At 45.2% G+C, this 24271-nt stretch overlaps 1 protein-coding gene across 2 annotated transcripts in view; it reads right to left on the reverse strand.

Annotated features, from left to right (window-relative positions):
- Window positions 1–590: 590 nt before the first annotated feature.
- grm8a (glutamate receptor, metabotropic 8a) overlaps window positions 591–24271 on the reverse strand; it is an 85562-nt gene continuing 61881 nt past the window's right edge. Inside the window, exons 4-14 of one of the 2 annotated variants that reach the window (XM_037242949.1) lie at window positions 22594–22729; window positions 22348–22502; window positions 21433–21570; window positions 15198–15401; window positions 10096–10229; window positions 9018–9164; window positions 7690–8111; window positions 6791–7157; window positions 1073–1213; window positions 896–998; window positions 591–758 (exon numbers count right to left, since the gene is read on the reverse strand). In XM_037242949.1, the coding sequence (XP_037098844.1) occupies window positions 709–758; window positions 896–998; window positions 1073–1213; window positions 6791–7157; window positions 7690–8111; window positions 9018–9164; window positions 10096–10229; window positions 15198–15401; window positions 21433–21570; window positions 22348–22502; window positions 22594–22729 (1997 nt within the window). In that variant the 3' untranslated portion in view covers window positions 591–708. Of the gene's footprint in view, window positions 759–827; window positions 999–1072; window positions 1214–6790; window positions 7158–7689; window positions 8112–9017; window positions 9165–10095; window positions 10230–15197; window positions 15402–21432; window positions 21571–22347; window positions 22503–22593; window positions 22730–24271 lie in introns of both variants that reach the window. The other variant, XM_037242950.1, reaches the window with a different exon arrangement.

The raw sequence follows: 24271 nt of genomic DNA on the forward strand, positions 1-24271 counted from the left end.
CTCCCCATTAGTTTGGCCTAATCTCAGAATCGCGCAGGCCGACACAAAATTTGCCTTCTCATGACAACAGCTAGAATACATTATTGCTTTTTTTTTTTTTTACTACTAGGATCAAGTTGGCGATTTGTTCCCAGGCAACTCGGACATAGGCGTTTTTGAATTTGTGGAGCTTTAATAGCGAAAGGTGAAAGCAGAGCAATCCAGGTATTTGCAAAAACATTCCTTTATTATAAATAAATCTCCTTTTGGTATCAAAAGCGGCATGCGTCACCCATGTTGTGTTAGAGGTTCACAACCCGGTTAGCCAAGACAGTGGGAGGGAACACTCATCTCAGTATGCAAGGACAATTCATCGACAACGGTGAGACAAGAATGGAAAAACTTCTCACGACCACAAAAATACTAACAATTAGAGAAGAACAACAAACATGTTTAGTCTCATAGATTTCTCTTTTTAAATAACTATTTCTGGCCCTTATGCATACAATGTTTCTGTATTTTTTTTTTGTAGTCCAGTCAAGGCTTATGTCACATTGTCCTTTTTTTTTTTTTTTTTTTTTTAAACATAAACTTTTAAACTTACGGTTGGACCAGCGAATGGCAAGAACATCCCCCCCTCCCCATTTAAGTGAAATGTTACAAAATGTCTCATGCTTGGATTCTGCCTGTTGGTCCATTGGTCCGCTAAGCTTGTCATCTTGTCTGGTTTCAGGTGGCGTGGTTGCTGTAGCTGACATATGTCGTCTTCGTAGATGAAGCTGCGGGACAAAACAAGGAACTTTTTAAAGGCCGCGTCTCACTGAACAACTGGAAAAATTGTTTGCAACCTTTTGGGAATCCTGACGAAATAGCAACATTCGCTACGGGAATTAGCAGCAGTAAGAAGAAGCCTTACTGTTGGTCTCCATGCTCTCACACAGCTCAGTCTTCACTTCTCCATTGGGCCGATCTCCCTTCTGCGACAGCTTCCCCGACATGGCGGCGGCGGTCACAATGGCCTGCGCCGTTAGGATTTGGCAATAAATTCAAGTGAGGCTCTGAAAAAGCACCGGGCGCAGACTTTTTTTTTTACCTTGAAACTGCGCTTCCGTTTGGGCACGTTCTGCTCGGGGTGGAAGAGGATGATGTAGACTTTGGGCATGTAGAGCATCCCCAGGGAGACGGAGGCCGACAGACTGAGCGAGACGGTCAGGGTGGTGGTTTGGATGTACATCTGCAAAACAAAAGCCACAATGGCCGTTTAACTCAATGGGCAGCCATCTTGATTGGAATACTAAAATGTAAATAAATGATCAAAACATTTAATTTGAAATTTTAAGAGTCCCCTGAGCCTGCAGATACGATTGTATCTTAAAATGTTGGGCATTATTCAGATTTCCAAGAAGTTTTTTTTAACGACGTATCACGTTACCACAAGGTGGCGCAAATCTCCTGCAAACTTTTCAATGGAACAGCTGCTTTGTTTAGAGTTTACAGAGGGATTTGCGCCACCTTGTGGCCACCTGGCCATGTGATACGCTGTTAAAAAAAAGTTGGTGAAGATTTGATGACTGCCCAATGTTTTAAGGGACAATCATATCTGGAAGAACTTAAATCAGACAGGCACAAGTTCAAAAAACGGGAATAGGGCATGGGAATGGGACTTTAACTTTTTAACTTTAGTACAGGGTTAATGACAAATACATTTCACTTACTCATTCAGAGGCACATAAAAGTATGCAACGGGCACAAACACATTCCTCGCTGTTTTTATTTTGCTTGGGCTAAACAAGCACACACTTTTAAGGGTTATTAGTTTCCCATTTTCAGGTGACAGCAAGTCAAAATGGCCGCCTCCTGAGATGCATTTAAAAAAAACTGGTGGAGTCATAACCGGCAAACTCACAATTACTCAAAACATCGTGTTTAGACGAGTGGGGAAGCATAAATTCTCAGCAAGCCCAAATTCTATTCATATTGCCACCACCGACTTGATTACACGGGAGCGTTTTAATTGCCATCTCGAGAGGAGTCGCCGTGTTTTGTGTCAATGATAAAAAAGTGCTCGGGATGATTTAACCTCGTTATTTTTTAATTAGCGCTCCGAGTGAAGCCTCCAAGCAGACTTTATTACAATGCTCCGCACAATCATGACAGAACATGATAGTTGCGCTGCTCGTTCAGAGGCCCTTAAACGGTAAACGCGTGTCCTAAAAGAGAAAAAAGGAAGCGTTGTGATGTTTTGTCCTCGTACTGTATTGGATTTCAGACAATCTAATGTGCCCGCGACTATGAACGGGATAAGAGCTCTAAAAAAGTCGAAAAGTCGTCTTGCTTAATCCTTACTCTCGCTTTACAGCAATTTTGTTACCGTGGCGACATATGCCTTCCGAAGCGTATTAAAGTCAGGGCGCGTGATTCGGATAAAATCTAATTCCCGTGAAAACGTGCAGAGTCGTCGAGATGACGTCAGGATACAAAAACGGCCGCATCATCCGCAAAAGTGGTGCCTTGAGATAAGCGGGACCACACTTTCATTTGCATAATTTAAAAAATAAAATACTTTGGCAGATAGTGAACAATTCTCTGGAACAAGACTTCAAGCTTTTTTTTTTTTTTTTTTGCCACTCCGTTAAACTTTGTTATCAAACTAAATGTAAAGTGGTGAGAATTATTTTACTAAGTCACTTAGCTTAATGCTAACACGCGATTAATAACGCTTGCTGCGCTGTGGTAGCTTTAGCTTTGAGCAGCAGATATAACAAATGGCAGCAACACATGTAGACAGACAATATAACAATGCTAGCAGGGTTATATTCTTTATCCTCTGCAAAGAACAACAAATGGCTACAACTGACTAAGCGTTTGAGACTTGGCTCCATTTCCAATTTGATACATGTGTAATTTTTACGCATGCTCCATCTGATGAGTTTTAGGGTGTTGAGGATTCTGTAACATTAGCCATTTTATATATATCATACTACCCCCTGGTGGCCAAGGCTGAAAAAGCCGCACCGTTTCCATTGAAATGAAGCAGAAAAAATGTGGCTATCAAATGCACGCCAGCTTGCTTGAATGTGCGAGATCCTTTTAAAACTGTCATCACGCCTCTCGCCCCCCGTGAATCACCTTCTGTCGGAGGCTGCTAAAATTCACTGGCTGAGCAAATACCGGGAGGGGAAGACAAAGCTGTGATGCAACAGCTGCCTGCACGTGAGCCAAAGTCAACCGAGACAGGTCGGGAACACCTGAAAAAACTCGGAGAAGAAAACTCCCACGATTCGCTTGCGTCAACCTTCTTTCGCCCCTATTTCACTCTTTGCATCATTTAGCATGGCGCTAATCCGTTTAGGTGTCCTTGGCAGGTGCCTGTCCCTGCGACAGTATAGGAAGCCTCCGGGCCCTGCGGGGGAACTGTACGGCCATTCTCATTCGCGGAGCGGGACCGAGCCGCTTTGTGGATTTAATTGACAGCGAGTATCCGTCTCCCACCGCCCGCAATGGGACCACTCATCATTTTAATGGGAGGCTCGGGAGATTTGACTTGGAATTCATTTTGTAGAACGAGGCAAGTCATGATGGGAGCCATTTTGATTTGATTTATCTTCTAGAAGCTGCCATTTGAATTCCGCGTTGTCTATTTGTCCACTTCGTTAACCTTTACCGTCATTAATAGCAAGCGCTTTACCGAGCTCATTGCTTTTTAGAGTAAAGCACAACAGGCTGATTGGGAAAGCGGTTTAGGAAAGGTCAGACAATTATGAAGAAATAGAAGAGACCACTTCATTCTTTTCCTTTCCTGTTTGGTTGAAACTTCTGCTACTGCATGTTAGCATATAAGCTAACCAACTGATGTTGGTTAAAATTGTTTAGCAATAACCAAAACGATAAAGAAAACATTCATTCTATGTATTACTATTTTCTATATAGTTTGAGGGTGACATTAAAGTTTCATCCCTCCGTTTGTTTCGGACTCAGTGATGATTACATTGACAAACTAAATGACTCCCATCACCCAGTTGACATTTTTTTTACCTTCAATATGACACGGTGATATTAAAAAGAAAAAACACAGGCCTAATAACTCTACGTTATGTCAGGGCATCGCTTAATTGGGCCCCGGCGTGGCCGCCGCTGTCCACGACGGCTTCATTATCTTCTACAAAAGACTACTTAGAGATTTCCGTCTACTTTGTGTGGATGTAAAGGCTTCTTTATGTAAAAAAAAAAAAAAAAAAGACATCTTTGTGCTCTTACTGGACACAAGATGCGAGGAGGCCCAGCCCCCCCCCTCTCCGCTTTGCACGTCGCTGCTTAAACGACTGCTACAAATAAATAATTCAATGACACATTTTTTCCCTGCCTCTTGTACACTTAGTTTAGTTTCCCCGAGTTGATTTCACCACCCTGTCTGCTTCTCCTTTAGCACTTCACACGACTTTTGGATTGATTACTTTGGCGAGCCCTGCTTAGGGGATCGGATTGGTCACTCGCTCTCCACAAGGACCGCAGCCGCCGCCATAAATCTATCTGATGGATTTGTGTGGAGCCTCAGAGAGATTGGACGGCATCCGTTTGCTGTTCCCTGCTTCAAAAAGGGGAAGATCCTGATTACGTGCGTGTCCGTACTAATCGCGCTGCCTATAGCTGGAAGAAAAAAAAAAAAAGAGTGAAATGTGTGCTTGACTCACGCTACACACTTCACCTCTTCTCCCCTGTGTAATTTGTCGAGTCCCTTCAACCTCACCTCATTCCTCCCATCCCACCTTGCTATTACGACACTCGCCGCTCTCATCCCTCCCGGCGGCACTCGTCCCGACCCACTCGGAACGCTCGACGCGGCTCTGAGTTACGGCGGCTACGAGAGAGATGAAAAACCAAGCGAGATGGGAGAGGGGAAAGGTGTCAAGGCAAGTATTGTTTGGAAATGGGTCAAAGGGAAAAATTTAGAAACTTTCTTATTTTCTCCAATTCTTTTTGTGCATTCCTCATCGCGCTTGTGCTTGCCTTCCTCATTTCCAGACATTACTTCCAGCAGTCGGGGAAATAACATGCAAATGACTTGGCATTAATCACCAGCCAGCCTTCTATGCACAAAAGCTACGCGCCCAAATTCTTAATCATTCTTCAAGCGTAAATTATCCAAAATTAAAGTGGAAACAAGTACTTGGGCATGGATCAAGATTCAAGTAGAACTAAGGCAACATAATTTAAAAAATAAATAAATAAATAAATCATGGTCACAGTTGCGCAATAAAGCGCAGGAAACTTTGTCATTTTTTGCAGAGGATAAAGAATATATGCCTCAAATATAAAAAAAAAACTCATTGCAAGTTGTGTTAGCATGGCTATGTGATAGCAATCAGCTAACCCTATAAGGCGTTTGTGTAACTAAATTGGGATTAAACATGTAATCCTCTTTTGTTTAATATTTAGTTTGACAGCAAACTTGAACCGGGAGTGGCATTAAAAAGCTTACAGTGGCATCGTTTGTCTTCGTTTCCGGTGAGCTCGGCATGACGTGTCAAATTGCTCCGCGGGCGTCTAATTCCGCAGTAAATGTGAGTAATCGAGCACAGATTACTTCTGTCATTGGCGTTACGACAAGCTCGGGCGGGAAACGGTAGGTGATGACGACAGTGCCATTTCAACGTTGATCATAATGTGAGCCCACCTGAGCGTAACTCGACTCATTAAAAGCCCCCCCCTCATCAGCGAATCACATCATTACCTGTTTATTCCCTTGGTCTTCCCCTCTCAAGCAGCCAAACGCCTCACATTGGACACCGTATTCCAATTAGAAGGGACACATAAAAGCGTCCACTTGGTGGATATCCCAATTACACACAGCACGCCGGCGCACAAAAACACACAAAGTAGCGCAGTCTAATTAGGTGAGTAAACGTCAAGAGAGCCGATGCGAGAATACGCTGGGGTGTGTTGCCTAAATGACACCCAGGTGGCAAAATGTATGCGAGGTCGTGACCTCATTAGGTGTGGATCAGCAGGAAGAGAAGCTTTGAATATTCACGAGGAGGCGTGTCCCGGCGGATTTATCGAGTATCAAAACTCCCTTAGCTAAAGTTAGCGACAGCGTGAAAGATGCGGGCTCCTAAGTTGCCACGGTTACCTCGCTATCCCGTGTGAGCGCTTAGACATTGTTTCTCTGTCAGCGCCAGCCGCCGGAGAGAAATGGGGCCGGGGTACAGGCAAAAAAAGGGATGAATAATAAAAAAATATATCTATGTAATAAAGGCTTGAGTGACACTCCGAAGTAGGGAAACGTTTTACCCGCCGGCTCTTCCTCGGTAGGAGTGGGAGGCAAGTCGTGAAGCTTCAGCGGACTCGACGGGAGCGAGCTAGTTTTGAAGAGGAAGATGACAAAATGGGGCGGACTGGTGACATTTTCGAGTGCGCGGCTCCAACCAAAAGAACCCTTTGGCTTTTTTGAAGTTTTATTTTAAAACACACAATTTTTAGATGCCTTGATTCACGTGCAAATGGAAAAACTACACGCAAGCTCAGCCGATCAGACTTAACATATTAGCAGAGCGACGACGGCCACAACATTATCGCCTAAAGCGGCGTATTTGATTTCCAAAACCCGTTTCGGCGAGGGAGAGAGAACGCATTCGTTCCGCACCGGCGACGGGCAAAAATCCATAACTGTAAAATGAAATGTAATAACGTTGTAAAATACGCAGAGGAGACTTTAGCCGTACCCACGGGAAGCCCATAAACGCATCGTGACCACTAACCTGTCGCTAACTTGTTGATAGGCACTAAAGTATTGGGACACGCAGGTGCTTACCCTCTCCGCAGACTGCGACGTTCCAAAGAAGATGGGGATGAAGGCAAGCCAGATGATACAGGTGGTGTACATGGTGAAGCCGATGGGCTTGGCCTCATTGAAGGTCTCGGGCACGCCGCGTGTCTTGATGGCGTACACCGTGCAGGTGACCATCAGCAGGATGGAGTAGCCCAAGGAGCAGATGAGCGACAGATCCGAGATGTCGCACTTGAGGACCCCGCGCGCTGACCTGGGGTCCTGGGTCCGCTGCTCGCCGTAGTCCACCACAGTGTGCGGCGGGTCCACGGCGAACCATAAGAACACACCTAGCAGCTGGACCGAGATGAGGGAGAAGGTGATGACCAGCTGCGAGGCCGGGGAGATGAACCTGGGACGGGGAGAGAGAAATACCGATGTTGCTTTCTGTGGGTGTAAAAAGCAGGATGGACAGGAATGAGCATGTCTTCAGCAAAAACAAGGCAATACGAAAGTAGGAAATAATGTGCTGCCCTCTAGTGGTCGATGGTGAAATTACACCCATAATTAACAGGAGGCAGAATGAAGTATTGATGTATCTTTTGTGACACACCCCCTGGAACTTTTCAGGCTCATGTTGTGTTAATCTGGAACGGAGCATTGTAGCCTAAGACTCGCATGGTTGTGCAACAGTCAGGTCAATTTTAACGCTGGCGAGGAAACTGCTGGTCTCCTGCTGGTAGACACTTGAACCTGACGCCCATTAAAGCCGACGTTAACATTTCAGCCGCTGCGTTGACGCCGCCTGCCAGGAGAGTCTCCCACCGAGCGCAAACGGTGATTCCGAGTTCACGCCTGATACATAATGTATGACCAAAACATAATGATGAATAATGACGGCAAGTCCGGACAGACTGAGGTGAAGAGCGAGCGGCGATCTTCACCTGGGCGCCGTGACCGACTTCTTGCCCTGCTCAAAGATGCGGTGGATCCTGTTGGTCTTGGTGAGGAGTGCCGCGTAGCTGAAGCACATGCCCAAGCCCAGGAAGATCCTCCGCAAGGAGCACACGCCAACGTCCGGCGCGGCTATCATCAGGAAGGTGATGGCGTAGCACAGGAAGATACCTGTGAGCAGCACGTAGCTCATCTCCCGGCCCGAGGCCCGCACGATGGGCGTGTCGTTGTAGCGCACGAAGGTGACGATGACGAACGACGTGGCGATGATGCCCAGCATGGAGAGGAAGACGGGGACCACGGCCCACGCCGAGTGCCACTCCAGCTTGATGATGGGGATGGGGACGCAGCCCGTGCGGTTGGCGTCGGGTCGCATTTCGTACGGACAAAGCTCGCACATGAACTCGGAGGCCTGCGGAAGTACAGATACGTACGTGAAACAACAATCTAGGGTTCAAAGTATTAATTCAACTGTCAAAGTATGAAACCAAGACTCTGCCTCATAAAATATAGTTTCAATCTCATCGCTCGGTGTGTGGCGCCCTTAAGAGCTAGCTAGCATTGGTGTGACTTTAAAGCTATTGTTTAGCTAACACTGGGAAGAGACTAACAAAACCTGCTAAATTAGCTAACAACAACAAAAATAAACACACCTTGCTTGTTTGTACGTGTTCTTTCAGACTAGACAGAATTTTTGTTAGAATTTGTGCTATTAGTCATTAGTGAAGCTGACAATCCAGTCCACAACGCCTAAGATAGCTAGCTATCATTAGCGTGACTTTTCTCAAGACAACACCTTAGCTAATGATGGAAACATACAAAAAAAGCTAAATTAGCTAACGACAACAACATAAATAAATACACCTTGCTTGTACGTGTCTTTTTTTTTTAGCCAGAACTTTTCTTGTCAGTCTAATTATTAAGCAATATGTAATGCCAGCAATTTCTTTTGGGGTCTGCCATGTATGCAGTGCAACAACGCACCAAAGGTCATCATCTGCTCCCGTCAAGTGACTTCTATGGCGCGGCGCATGTGGCACATTATTTTTCTCCGCCTGCTTTATTGTGGCGCGCTTGTGTTTTGTCATGGCGCCCTACCTAATTCCACTCAAGTCCCAAATCTACAGTAAATGTGTCAGCGCATTATTGATCTGCTTGCTGCTGCTCGTGTCAGCAAAATGAGTATCGATCTCCCCCCCCCCCTCGCTGACAATCGTCAAGTTGCTGTTATGCTTGGAATTTTCCTTTGACACATCAACGCTGGACTTGCGCTCGCTTATGGCGTGTTTGTTGACTGGTTATTTCGTCATCCACGTACCTGGTAGTGGTACCCCTCGCATCGTTCGCAGTGCCAGCAACAGGGTACCCCCTTCACCACCTTCTTCCTTTCCCCGGCGCGGCACGGGAGGCTGCACACGGAAGCCGGCAGCGATGGGTCATCCCTTTTCCAGCGCATGGCCTCAACCTGCGAGGGGGAGGGGGGGAATAGAGGAGCCGTCAGAAATGCTATCAACCAGTTTAAAAAAAAAACATCACGGGAGAGAATGGAGAAAAGAAAAGAAATCTGCGTCCAAATGACATCTTTGAACTGAATTTACAAGTGGCGACGCTAAAATGAGAATTCAAGAGTGTTTCTCATCCGCCGCTTGGCAGTTTGCTCTGGGGATGCAAATATAACTGTCAAGGAAAATAATTACTTCACGTCCTCATGTGTCGGCGCGTGTGCAGGAGTGCAAATGAGAGTGCTTTGGAAACTTTTTTGAAACATCTCTCCCCGCATGATCGCTTCTGACAGACTACATTCCCCTTATCTGATTCATCCCTTATTCATTGACTTGCCAATTTTTGGCCAGATAAGAGTAACTAAAAGGATTTTTACAGTGTTTAGTTTTGCTTTTGTTTTGCTTTAAAATGTACAGATTGTATTATTGGATGTCTTGTTTATATCCAGCTAAATGATTACGTCAGTTGCTAAATCATTGGATATAAAAATGAAACACCTAGCAAGTGTATTTCGAGGGGGGAGGGGGGTCAGTGTCCCGCAGCCACCCCCTCTAGCTCTGCCAGTGTTTTTTTTAATTCCCTTCTGGAAAAAACATTTCAATGATTTATCTTGGTTTCATTTTCTTAACACGACAAAAACCTGGTGTTTCAACAGGGGTGTGCAGACTTTTTATATCCAATGAGCTATCCTGTTAATGACTTGATATCACACCTGCCAGATTTATGCACAATAACAAACCATATGTTCTATCACACTCAGCTAGGCACCCATCATGCAGAAAGCATTTATTGCCCATTAGTCTTCTCATCTGTCTATTTTTTTTTTTTTTTAATTAATTCCTGTGTGGATTTTGGTGAGTTTTACACTTGCAAAAGTAGTGCAAAACTCTCACCTTGAGGTGCAGTTTATTGGTCCAGGAGCCGATGACTCTGTACTCGGACCTGTTGGTGATCTGGTACTGGAAGATATCGTATCTCCCCGGCGCATCTCCGTTCTCGTTGAAAACCACAGGCGTGCCGGCACTTCCTGAAAGGGAGGGGGCGGAGTTTAATATACGGTCATAATTAGCCCGCCGCAGTCACTTGAGTAGGCCGCACTCCAAAATTTTGTGTTTTAATGGCTAGCATGCTATATTGCACATTTGAGGGACGCCGGGAGCCCCATGATAATATTTTCATGCGATTTTCACTAAAGTGCTTTTTCCATATGCAGGTAAGCAATATATTACGCGTTCCGCCAAGTCTTGGCTTCGCTCGGCTTACAACGGAAACGGCATACGTGCTCATGTGTGAATAAATACACGCATGAGTCCATTTATGGCTTTGCTTAGCTCGGCGCCAATAACCTTTATTTCTCTTTTTGTTCCGTTTGGGCTGTCCTTTTTTCTTTTTATGGCGGCGCGGGCCAATCGGATGGCGGACACGGACGGAGCGCAAGAGGAAATCCAATTACGGCGTACATGCGGAGGAAGCGCCGCATTATGGAAATAAAAGCCGGCGACTATAAGTCATTGATATGGTGGGATGCGGCTGAGGATACTTAAATCGGAAAACAATTGGAGAGGCGTTGAAAGAAGTTGAAGCTTGGTCGTGCTCGCTTTGGAGGCTCTTAGGTTCTGCGCTGGCCGTTGACGTCAGTGCAAGTGGAAAATAATTGTCAGATGAGAAATGATTCACCACAGCAACCTTGCAAAGTACATTTAAAAGATATGATCTTCTTTTCTTGCCTGATATTTGACATCTTTTTTTTAGAAGCGAGAATTATTCCCGCCCCGCCCGCCGTGTTTACCTTGAGCCGAAGACAATAATTCAATCTTGAGCGTTCATTTCTGGCAAGGTAAATAACGGTGTGCTTTTAAAAGCTGCGGCAATTTGTGCAAATTGACACGGCGGCCGGCGGCCATTATGTCGGGAAAGCATGCCTATTGACAAGCTCGCATCATTTCTCGTTTCGATATTGCTCTCCGGCTGTCATTTGCTTTATTCAACAGGACGGAAAAGGAAACCAATGAGACGACTTTCAGGCATTTTGTCTCCAGCCGAGGTGGAAAGCCAAACATCTGGACAACTGCAGCCGTTCGTAATTTTGCCATTTACAAATGGACATTTCTTTGCAAGTCTGTTTGGCGGTTTCAAAGCCACTACTGCCTGGCACAGCAGCTGCTTCTGCCTTCTCATATTCTCGCCTTTCTATTCCTCCAGTCTGTCTCGCCTTAACTTTTTTGTCTTGCTTCATCGCGTCGTTCCCCTTCTGCAAAAAAAAAAAAAAAAAAAGAATGGAAAAAAACATGCCCATTGTCTCGCTTGCTTTGCTCCGTTCCTCCCCACAGCCAACATTCTCAAACCCCTTTTCAAGCCTTCAGCCTCAGTGGGATTATAAAGCTTGTGTGGGCTTAAATAAAGGCCAGTTTGGAGGACAACCAGAGTTCATTATAGGACAACAAGAAAACCGGTTGTACCTTCCCATGTTCAACAATGTACACACAAAATAGAATAACTTTGTCCGCTGAGCCTAATAATAATAAACAATGCAAGTTGTCGTATAAGCAACAAACGGTGCAGCAACACATGTAGCTTAATGCTAACCCATAATGAGAAACACCATAGGCGAGCTAACGATGCTAGCGTCAACACCGCGGTAAAAGCTTTGATATTGTTTTGGAAGTCAAACAGCAGCAACAAATGTACAGCTAATTGAAAAAATACATTGCATATATTCTTTATCCTCACTTAAAACAACTAACGTCTTTTAATTACTGCCACCTGGTGAGGAATTGTAACCAACGTGTTTTTCTAATTGTCAGTCTTATCTTTGTGAGTTTTTGACCGTTTAAGCAGTTTCCCCGCTGTTGTCGTTATTTGTCTTGGCTGCTAATCTTGCCCAAAGAACATGAGAGGCGAATTAAGCTCCTCTCAAAAGTTTTTACTGTAGTGGGATCGATTTGGCGTCGTGACGACAACGCCGCCAGATGCTGAGCAAGTTTTTTGCTGGCCTGCCTCCAATCGCTCTCAAGGCGCAAACTGGCAACAGCTCCGCATCGGTAATTTCTCAAGGCCTTCCAAACGCTATTTGCCTTCACCTCTGGAAGCGGCGGAGAAAAAAAAGATGAAAAAAGGTAAAAACCTTGAAAATGCAGCCCAGTGATGTAGTCACCGCTTCAGTGATAGGTGAGGCAGAGTGTGCAAACATGATGTCAATAATCCCTACTTAGTTATTACCTGCTGCTTGTACAAGAGCAGCAGGTAATAAGAAGTGGATTAAATGTCAGTCTGAGGTGTTATTAATAAAAAATGACATCCACTCAGTGGCAACTGAATCAGGTGCACAATCTAATGACGCCATACTAGTTTATAATATTTCTAAAAATGTTAAAAACAATTCCGACAAATGTGGTTTCAACCGAACGGGGGTATGTGAAATTGGCAGTTTCCATTCTTTGAACGACCGAAACAAAGATTTGCGTACTGTGTAGCAACATTTCAGACAGTTTTGGACAGAAATAACTTGACATGCCGTGAAGAAGGATATTTACGCAGAGCTCCAGGCAAGGATATGCTTACTGAATACAAGTTCCATAAGAAGAGAGACACGCGAGAAGGCAATATTCTCACTCGCACTGCATTTATTTATTTATTTATTTTAAATGTCTTTATTGATTTATTTGTCTGTTTATTTATTTAATTTTCTGAGCAATTTCAATATCAGGTACAGAATAAGATTTATTTGACTGTATCGGGTACTCGTGGAGGCTGTCGATATCAACTACGATACTTGATGAAATTTCATACGTGTCTCTCTCTCATTATGTCTTGCTTCTCAAAAGTCAAGGTGCCCCGGCAAAGTGCTCATTAAGTCCTCAAGTCATATGTCACACCAAGTCGTCTCTATGCCAATGGCGCTAAATGGGTCGAACATTTTCCGTGATCTTTCCCCATCAAGTTGTTACGGACGCCATTTGTCGAAGAAGCTGTCCGTCACCTCATTACGTCCATCGGCTTTATTTCTTCACGAGGTCAGGTCACTACGGTCACTTTGGCTTGTTCTTCCTCTTCGAGATCGTTCCCGTCAGGTTCAAGCAAGTAAATTCCACTATTACGGACTACCGCATGACCTCCCTCAGGTCATTATGAGGAGGCAAGTTTCGTCTCCAAAGCACAATTTGGCCTGCATGGAATTCTTTCATATCCGCGCAGAAGTTGATTTTCGGTGTCCCGCCAGCCGATTGAATTATCATGCCGGCCTTTTCAAGGAGAATCACATTATGCGCTTCTGTTTCATTTGGCTTCACTCCTGTATTCTCTTTGTTGTCACACTTTTACGGCGGCTAACTAACACTGGCAACGTCGGCATCAGACGGTGGCACGGACGAGCCGTTGTCATGGTAACAAGGAGGGGAGGGGGCACGTGTGCCGTGTTATGACAGGCAGGAGAGTAACCAAGGTCTTTGTGCACTGCGGTTAACTGAAGCCGCCACGTCGGGGAATAGATGTTTTTTTATTATTATTATTGCGATTTAAAATGCGATTATTTTTTAAAGCTGACTCACGTTTTTTTCCCTGTTAATTTATTTAGACGCAACAAATACATAAAATATATCTAAAATTCCAAAATGAACTAATTTAAAAAAAGCAGCGCTTTGAAAATTACACTGGAATTCGATTAATTGTCGTACGAAATAAATGCTCCAATGACATTTCGCTGTTGACAGATATCTATCAAGTGAAAATTCATCTCGACAGGCATCCTTTCACTTCTAAGCCGCAGGAAACGGCGTCGGGAAGTGCGCAATGACTTATTTACACTTTGACAACATTAGTGTGAATTATACATTTTACGGCGCCATCAAAACATGGCGGCCTCTGTGATTGTAGCAGCGTAACACCGCGGCTCACTCACCAGACGGCGGCTGCGATACACCATTGATTTTCATTCTACTGCCTCAACACGCTGCCGGGAACGGGCGGGCGGGCGGGCGCGGTGTGTTGTGCTAACCGAAGTCACTCAAAGGGGTTAAGGGAGGATCTGGCGCTCGCTAAGCCGCCAGTAACTGAAAAACGCCCATCAAGTCCCTGTCGGCAGACAGCGGCAGAATCCAAATCCACTCTTTTGTTTCTAGGAAACACTTTTTTTTTTGTTTTTGGAGAGTTCTCATCATATGAATTCCTCCCTGCGTGTCTTGTTAACTAAACGGAGGCCATCTACGCCGCACAATGCTTCGGGGACCCCCGGAAATGAAAAGTTGGCAACGACATCGGGGTGGGAATAGCAAGCCCAAGACAACATTGCTAAAAATAATACTATAAGGCGTCTGATATTATTTAGGAGGAAATGAGGGAGCCCAATTAAAATTGTCTGGAGGGGGAGGGGCAAACTACAAAGGGGGAATGAAAGATTTAATTCAGCACCTGCGTTGGGGCCAAATCTGCTGTTTATTTTTGAAAAAACTTTTCACGTGACAACTTGGGATGAGTGCACTTGTGACAACTCATTTACTCCTCATTACATGCCCAGACCTTGGACGTATAATTATATATTTCTATTAATTATATCCCCGCATTCTGCTAACTATAATACACGAGATTGTGTCGGCCGTCTGAAATGACACTCTTGGCGCAATTATGAAGAGGCTGCAGTCAAACAAATGAACTGCCGGCAATCCTGTTATATTTCTAATTGCATTACGGCGCTTTCATTTATTTCAATCAACCAGGCGGCGAGGAAGAGGGCCGGAGAAATGTTTTATAATATAGCACCGCGATGAATGGATTCTAATTATTTCGTAATAGATGCACGTGCCACACCGGCCGATATAAATGTTGGATTAGAATTCAGCCTGTAATTGTTACGCTTCAAAAATGATGGCCGTCATGGAACCGGCACAACCAAAACATTAGCATCGCCTCGAACTCAATTTGGGTGCTGTGATGACTTTCCGCACGGCTGACAGAAGGCTATTTTGTGTCAATTACATTATATTTATATATCCCAACTCACCGTTGAAGTTGACGGCGCGGATATGGCCAAGCAGCTCCTTCCCGTCGATGCTGTTAGACATGCGCGGGCACAAACCCGGGTAGCCGTAGCATAGCTTGCGGTGCATGTGGTGTAGCGCGTGGGCCATGGCGTACACGGCGTCCATCACAAACTGCACCTTGCCTTCTTGTTCGTAGCTGGAGTCGCGGCCCACTTTCTCCAAACCTGTCGGAAACATTTTGCATTCCGCATAAACATGGCGGAACGTACTACAAAACGAAGGGCAAATAAGCTGTGTTGAATTATGAATATAGCAAGTCCTTGGATGGAAAAAGCACTCCCTGTGGTCCATTCACGCCCCGGTTGCACGTGGAGATGCCCTCATAATGGCGTTTTCGTGTATGACGACGAGTTCAGGACACGATAAACGTGTGGCCGCGTTTTGAACCCGACCATTTGTGTCACGTTGTTATCTGACCGCGGTGCATAATGTACACGATATAAGGCGCTAAAACATTGACATGGTTTCTTCAGCCGTATGGAGGATTGCATCACTATTTTAGGACTGCAGTGAATAATTAAGCACAACAAGAAGCAATTAAAAACATACATTCACTGCAGTTGGCCTTTAAGTGTCATTCTTGGCCAATGTGGCCCATTTTAACTTTTAACACACAAAGGCTCGCCTCACAGCCGTGGCCCTTTTTTGTGTCCCGGGAAGCAGACGGCAGAACTGTAATTGGGTCTGAAAAGAAAAACATTCCAGAACACCGATCGACAAATCAACAAAAGGCCCTCGAGCCGGCTGCCGGGTGACGTGGCGCAAATCGCAAAGCTAATTACCCTAACGGGTTATAAATAACGGCAAACAAGGTATTCATACGGTGACTTAGCTGCTCAAAACACGAGGCCGGCATTATCGGGATAGCCCGGCTCTCCATCTCCTGAGCAACGCTTGCTCGCCCACCTGCTAGAATAATGTTTGCTTTTCCAAAATCATCACAGAATACTGAAAATGGTCAGCAGCAATTTAGAGATTATAGAAAATAGACGTCTTCTAAAGTAGCGTTTGCAAGGTTAGCATGGCCAAAAGCTTTTGAGCTAAGCTTTTAGTCATTCTTCAACAAGGATAAAGAATATATGCCAGTGAGTATTTCTACATTTGATGCTCAAACATCCATTGCTACACTCTGATGGTATTCGCTAGCTCGCCTATGGAGTTTCCCATTATGTGTTAGCATGAAGCTAGCAAACTTAAAGGCAATGTCGCTTTAAATGCAGATGTAAAATGCAAAAGGTTTGAGAAGTGTGACTCTTGACCCCGTTCTATGTGTAAAGGGCCTTGGGATATTTTCTGTAGTGAATTGGCTCCATACAAATAAAATTGCCTTGACAAGTCTAATTAATCCGACCTCCAGAGACAGATATTCAGATGCAGTTTTGCTCCCATGAAATTTTGTTAAAATTATCTTTCCTGACCTTTCGCCCCTGAACTGCTAAAGTAACAAATTGTAGCCATTCATTAGCACAACAGTTCCGGCGTGGCGTGCGCGTTGCGGACGTCGCGCTCCGAGCGCCGCAATGTCACCCAATAACGAGAATTCCTGTGCCGCGAGGACAGAGTGAGTCATTTATCAGCATTTTGCAAGAAAACGCAACCGTGCCTCGAGACGGCTAAATGGTCGTCCTTATGAGCGCCGCCACCGTTTCTATGGATTGCATCAGGTGTGCGTGTTTTAGCGCAGCGCTCGACCCACGGTGGACAGTAAAATTAAACTACACACCACATCCGTCCAAAAATGAACTTTGCAACTGTACAAAGTGCCTCGTGCTATTTTTGACCTTGAGTGTCAGATTAAAATCGAATCCAAGTGGATATTTATGAGAGTCCAGCTACGATCGACTTCATCGCATTGTGACCTCCGCAGATGAAATCTTCTGTCATATTCAAATATCCATTTCAAGGTGCTTCTCGAGATAGAGAGCCAGGCCAAGGCTGGATTTTGCCGATTTGTAGAATAACACATTATACGGACTATTAGGACATTTTTGTCGGGAACGGCAGGGCTGTGATAAAAGATGCTGTCAGCATGAGGGGCCAAAAAAATAATCTCATCCATTTCTCTTTTTTTTTTTTTTTTTGTGATTAAATATTTGTCTTATTTTAAGACATGCTCGTTATCCAGTAGATTATATGGCTACACACCTCGTTTGATTCTGGAAAGTGTTGGGTAGCTTCATACTAACAAAGAATGAAAAATATCATTAGACGGGTTAGCGGAGAGCATTTAAGCAAAGCAGATTTGAACACAAACGGTGGAGCAACACATGTAGACAATATATTACAAGCATGTATTCTTTATCCTCTGCAAAGAATGACTAGCCAAAACGCTCCACTGAAACAAGCCAAAGCTTTGATATTCTAAACACTACCTTGAAAAATCAATTAAAATTTTTTTTAATACTGTTGTGCCGTTGTTAAATGAGGTTTAGTTAGGTAAGCTCGCTCAAAAGTCGCGGCGGCGCCTTGATGGATGCCTTCACGGCCCAGCGTGCAAAGCGGTATTTACGTTTGCCGCGCGTGATTGATGGCTTCGCGCTTGACGGCCCGACTAATGATTTCAACCAGCTCCTTAATTAAACATCAATTAGCAGCGCAAATTCAATCCGCACCTTCTCCATTTTGGCCCATTAAAGAAGCCTCTCCCTACCCCAACAGAAAATATATATGCCAGTGTTTTGTTTATCGGATCCATTAGGAATAAATACAGAGGGAGCTAAAGTGAGCAATCTTCCGAATAAAGCACACAATCATTTGGAATGGTCATGAATACATTTACATTGATTAACTTTTCCGCAGAGACGTGTGCCCGCCGCGCACAATCCGAGACAGAAACTTTGACCATTTTTTCATTCATTATTATGATGAAGAAAATTAAAGTAGAAATGTAGTCCTAATAAAAAACGAGTAGGGTTTTAATTCCTCCAAGAATAACACAAAATTGTCAAATAAACAGGAAGTGTCCGCTAAAAGACAATCCACTGCACCACTTTCTCTGACTAATGCCACGCTGCTGACATGAGCATTTAATATATATTACATGACTTTGTTATTATGCGTATATATTACGGGGGATACAAAGAGCTTCAATAAAATATTCATGAGTCATTATTCCTATTATGCTGCATCACCGTGCCGAGCTCGACTGTGTTGCCTTTCTCAGCGTGCCTTCCGTTTCACTTGATTCCCCGTTAGATCTCGCTAGCTGCGCCGCGACTAGCTAACAGGAACGTCACGCTGAGGGATCGCCTGTTTGATGCCAAACATGAGAGCAAAAAAAAAAATAGGGAGTGGCGCAACACCAACTCAGTAGCGGGTATCGCAACGAGAAAGGTGGAGGCAGACGAGGAGGACGAGGCAAATAAACAAAACAAGAGTGAAAACGTATTCAAGTGAAATCGCATTAGCTGAATAGCAGCTTGCCGCACTACGGAGTGCGTGCTTGTGTGTCGAGGGGCTTTTTAGGGAAAGAAACACAGTGGCGCAGTGACAGAAGCGTAGCCTAGGGACACGTGGCGGAGAAGGGAAAATTACAATAAATACATTCTAATGATCATTTAGGCAGAAAGTTCACTTCGAGTCAACGTTGAGCGTGTTAGTGGGATTAAAGCCATTCATTGTGTCTCGACTGCGGGACTGAAGAAGCACCACAATAAAAGCAAAGCAACGATCTCGACAGGTGTATCTAGAGTGGGCATTAAAAGTCTACACACCCCTGCTCAGGTTTTGTTTTTCATTTTCGTCCCTTTCCATCCCAACGTGGGGAGATTGTTGTCACGTGTACTTAACAGCCAGCAATTCCTGCAGCGCCTTCGATATTGCCCTCGGCCTCCTTCCTTTTCATCGATTTTGAAGTGTGGTTCCGCCAGGCCTTTTTTTTGCCCTCCACTTGTGCTCCAAAAGTATGTTGAATCCCTTAGAAATTATTTTGTGCTCGTCTCCTGGGCACACAGAGTACTCCCCAATGAGATCCCTTTACGGGGGACACTCTCGATAGACTCATAGTGACGACAAAAATAGCCTCCTAGAACATCTGAAGTTTAATCAGACGCGCTTTGCATGGTGGCACAAGTGTGCTGACTCAGCATGAAAGAACTCCGTTACATCCCCCAGTTACATGAGGGTGTGCGCACTTGTGCAACCTCATTATCCCAAATTATTTTTTTAAAAGAATCCATTGAAGGGTGTGTAGACTTTTTATATCCACTGTATAATCTATAAACCCAGTGTACATCCTTTTCTTGTCTCCCGAAAGCACTCCTAAGACATCGCGGCGCGTCCGCGTGTTTACGACCGTCGTGATCGATGGATGTTTCAACGGGGACGCGTTGGACTACAAAGCATAAAGCAAACGGTGTGCGCACACGCGTGCCCCATCCGGGCGGGGCGTCCATTAGTCACGCGTGAAGGCGAGCATACCGTGCGCGTCCTCGACGGGACCGAGACAAAAGATAATTTGGCGGTGTCTAAACGGCGCTTGAGCTAGTGGGGGGGTGACGACAAATGCAACGTCTTTGCGTGCGTGGCCACCGTTGTGTATCGAGACGACCATCTGTCTCCGTGCTTCACTTTCAGGCTTTCACAGCCCGATAAGCCTGCAAGGGCTCTCCCCCACCCCCCAATCCACCTTGTTAGCATACGCTTGATTTGCAGCTACTTCAGAGTGTGCCGCACGCACACCGCAGAGGCACTGGTAGCAACGGGGGGGCTTTGTATCTTCAAAAGCACAGCGCTTCTTAACAAAAAATGAAGTTGGACGCATCAAAAAGTTGGAAGAATTGGGTTGATGGACCAATCCAATCAAAAAAAGCAGGTTTGATATTATATAATTCTCAACCCCCCTTCCCATCTCCATTAAGTGCTGCTAGATGACCTAAGTGAGGAGTTATTGGTTCCATTGACCCAGCAGGCAACACTTAAACACATTTTCCTCTATACATTACGGAGACACGCAACATTGTAAATGCCACAGCAAGCAGCTCAACAAATTGCCTTTTAAAAGCACTCACTCAAGGTAAACTCGCTAACAAGCGAGCTAACACCGGACTGACACTGTTGTGGGTTGGGAATCAACACTAATTCACTACAGCGCCCTCTGTCTGCCAGAGTTTTAGCGTATTCAAATGTATTGTGACAAAAAAAAAAATAACTCTCACGGCCTGCTCAGCAACACTCATTTAGGTTCAATGCTAGTGCTGTTAGCCAGCCTATGGTATTTTGCATTGTTATTAGCATTAAGCTAGCTGACTTACACCAGTTATATCATTCAACGTGTAATTCTTTTTATGTTATGCAGTAACCTTCATCTGGGACTGCTGATAAATTACTTGTAGGTCGAGGTGTTCAATTTAATCTTACTTTTTTGGGGGGGGGTTTTCACACATTTCACTTTGATTGAAATTAACAGCACCTCTTCACTTCCCCCAAAATGACACTCTTCATTTTCTATTTGCTTCCTCCCGCAGGCCATAATAATCACGCTCATTTCCATATGCTCGCCATCAGGTGTGTCGCCGCGTTGACCTTGACCAGAAGGCGCTCGCCGACCGGCGTTCGTGCGCCGATGATTCGGAGGTCGCAAACTGCGCCACTTGGAATTAATGGAATCCGCTGTCCGACATCGGGGCCCTCGACACGCGCACGCCCGCTTGCACAAATGCCACGGCGAGTAATAGATGGTCAATGGGAGTCGCAGCCCTGGCAAACCTAATTATGGGAACTAATGGCGGCCATCAGGCAGGGGGATACCCGCTGTGACACACACACACACACAAACACACACCGAGACAACCACTGAAAAGGATTTACGCTTCATATTACACTGAACCATAAAGACATATTGAATGGCGCTGCTGACTCGGCTTTAAGTCATTTGAAGCTACACTCATATAATGACACACGTGGACACACACACATACACACACCTACGGCTTGTAAACACACATCAAATGGGTTAACATCTCAGTTCCGCTGCTTGGCTTTGTCTTAAATAACAAGCTGCGAGCGTTTTGACACGACAGCAGAAAATATGGACGAACGCAGGTGCGAGCCAACACAACTAAGTGAGCGTAAGCAGATTTTAAAAGCAGAAACTGCAGACGGCTGAACACATAAGTGCGGCCATTTTGAATGGCTAAATGGTCGGCCAATATGAAGACTCGACTGTCGTATTATTTGACACGTCTGTTTTCTCACCTGTGCACTTCTTAGGGTTGCCCAGTCGTTTGCCGTGCATGCCCAGCTTACAGTTGAAGTTCTCCTCCCAAAACTCGGCAAACCAAACGTTCCTCCTGTTATTGGACAGCGAGCGGCTCCGGAAGTAGCGGTCGAAGGCTGTGAAGGGCATCAAAGACGATGGGGTCATTGAGGTTATCGGCTTTTTAGGTTGCAGCGTGCCAATGAAGATTTTTGATGAGCTCTGTAGTAAGTCCCGCACGGTGCGAGCAGACTCCATTGCGTGCCGCCAGACATTTTTGCAAAAACAGCAAGAATCCATTGACAGCTCACTCCGCTGGGACACCATCGGCGTGTGAGTGAAACCAACTGTGGCGGACGAGGGGGGGGGGATCCCTGGAGTGTACCAAACTGACGTCAGACATGCTGTGCTTGACTTGTGGTAACCGCTGACAGGAGCTGCTTTCATTAATCTCCTCGGCTGTCAGGGTAACGCACCTCCGGAGCTTCTCGGGAACTTGGCCCGGAAGGATCGACGGGCCTTACTGGGGATCAGTAAGGAACTAAAATACCCAAGCTGTGCATTTACAATGCTTTGGAAGGTTGGCATGTTGAAGACACCGCTTGACTCATCTAGCTCAGAACCTGGCCGAGGGATCGGAAGAGAGCCAGAGGTGACCCGAGTTTGGGCCACGGCCCTGGAAAAAGCACTTTTAAATCCTCCAAGTGCTCTGGGCCATGGCACCTTGATTGGATTTCTCCTCTAAGAGCCCAATAAACAGATTTCTTCATCTGTCTTCCTTGTTTTCATTTTCTACCTTGTTGCTTTTGTGTCCCTCCGAGCGTCAGCGCTCTAATAGAAAAATCTCTGGGAGCTGCAGATGACTTTTTAACAACTCTTAAGAAATGTTCAGCCTGCTACTTTCCAACACTTACCGTCAACAGATGCTCGCTTGGGAAGAATAGTGATGGCTCCCTCCGCCACGCTTTCCTGGTCAATCACAGGGGAGCTCTTGGCTCCCCAACTATCGGAGCCCACCCATAAAAAGTGGCCCGTTTGGTTGTTCCTCTTTGCTGCATCCAAAACGCGCCTGCCGACAAAACGGTGCGTCAACAAAATTGCTAAGAAGATTTGAGTGGGTGCGGAGACAGCGGGACACTTGTTGGACGTCGGCGTTTTACCATATGTCGTCCTCATTAGCGAACATAATGATGGCCCTGGCGTTGGAGGTCTCCAACAGACGTCTAATGATCTTGTCAAACTCCCCCGGCTTTGGCTCCCTTGGGATCTTCAAGGATTGCGCGATACAAACACCACCTGGAAACCAAAAGGTTGCGATGCTTCAACAGCTAACATTAACGGCAGCGGCGGCCATTTTGTTATTCCCCATTGCCCGCGATGACAACAATAAGACACAAAGGCATTAGCAGACGCGTCACATTTAAGCTGTTTTGTTAGTTTCCCTTTATTGTATCATTAGTCGAGCTCAAGGTGTGAAGGTGTGTGTTTGTGTAGGATTACGTCTTTGTGGCACATTAAGCCTGCCAGATCCTCAACCGGCAGCACAATATGCGTCTTATTTGTTTGCGCTAGCGAATGAGACCATTTGTTGTTGCGTGTGTACAGTCTGTCGTCGTCGCCGCTCCTCTTAATCACAAGCCTCGTACTCGAGCGGGCTCGCGTGCGCGCAAATATTCATTAGCCTCCAACTGAAAGCCTCCCGGGATCATTCCAAATGACGATTTTGTGTGCGGGCGCCAATGACGGAATACCGAGAGCAATACTTCCTCTAAATACTTCCCCAAGGATAATCGGCTACTTGACGTGCACTTTGGTATTCATGGGCTTGTGTAGCCAAAAAAATAAAATGTTATAGAGACACACACACACACAGGAGCATTGGTGCGTTCTCACCGCGTTGTCCTTGGAGCGGTTTAGAAGTGATTAAGCCACAGTTTGTTTGACACGTATCATCAGTAAGTGTCTGCATGCAAAGTAGACTTATCAAATTAAGTCGCAGGCAAAACCCCAGCGCTAAATCCGACAACATCCATCCTAGAGCGTTCGTCATCGTTGCCGTGATTGGAAGTTATTGGAGAGAAATCGACTGTATTTCGAATATGTCGGATGGGAAATAAAAAAGGGGCCTTGGACGATAAGCAATCCGACCTTCAAATGAAAATGTCGTCATGGTTGTTATTCAACGGTACAAACAAAAACTGTTTATTTCCGATTGCTTCCAAAAAGATTTGATTTTAGGAACGGAACAATCTGCCTCAAGCTAACACGATTTGAAAGTATTAGCCAACCAACCAAATCAAAAACCGAAAGAGCTGATTTCCCCGCACAGCTTACGTTGATGATAACTGTTTTGTTTTCTGAGCAAATTGCGTTGATGATTAATGTCTTTGCGGTGAGGCGTGCCAATCACAATCATTTGCAGGAACGCGACAACAAATTGTTTGGACATGCTGAATTAGTGTTGAGAATTTCTGCTTTCTCAAACTTTTCAGCTATTGTTCCAAGAAACAGGCCTTGATAACAAAATTTACAAATGGCGGCTGGTTCCAGTAGCGGCCATTTTGTTAGCACGTACGGTAACCGTCACGTTTAGCATTGTATAATTTGTGCTCGGCTTCCGCTGAGGACCACAAGCGCTTCGTTTGTCTCTAATAACCTGATTACTGAGGGAATGGATTGTGACTAAATTGTAATTTAGACGCATTGTGTCTGTTAACGTGCTGATTCTTCGGCACGTGTCACTATCAAGCTGTTTGCTCAAATTTATACATCGACCCCTCCGGACTAAAACAAGTAAGCTCTCCGACTGTAATTAACTCCACTGTCTTTGGAACGCCA

The sequence above is a fragment of the Syngnathus acus genome, chromosome 23 (genome assembly GCF_901709675.1).
Source record: "Syngnathus acus chromosome 23, fSynAcu1.2, whole genome shotgun sequence".
In the NCBI taxonomy this organism is placed as follows: Eukaryota; Metazoa; Chordata; class Actinopteri; order Syngnathiformes; family Syngnathidae; genus Syngnathus; species Syngnathus acus.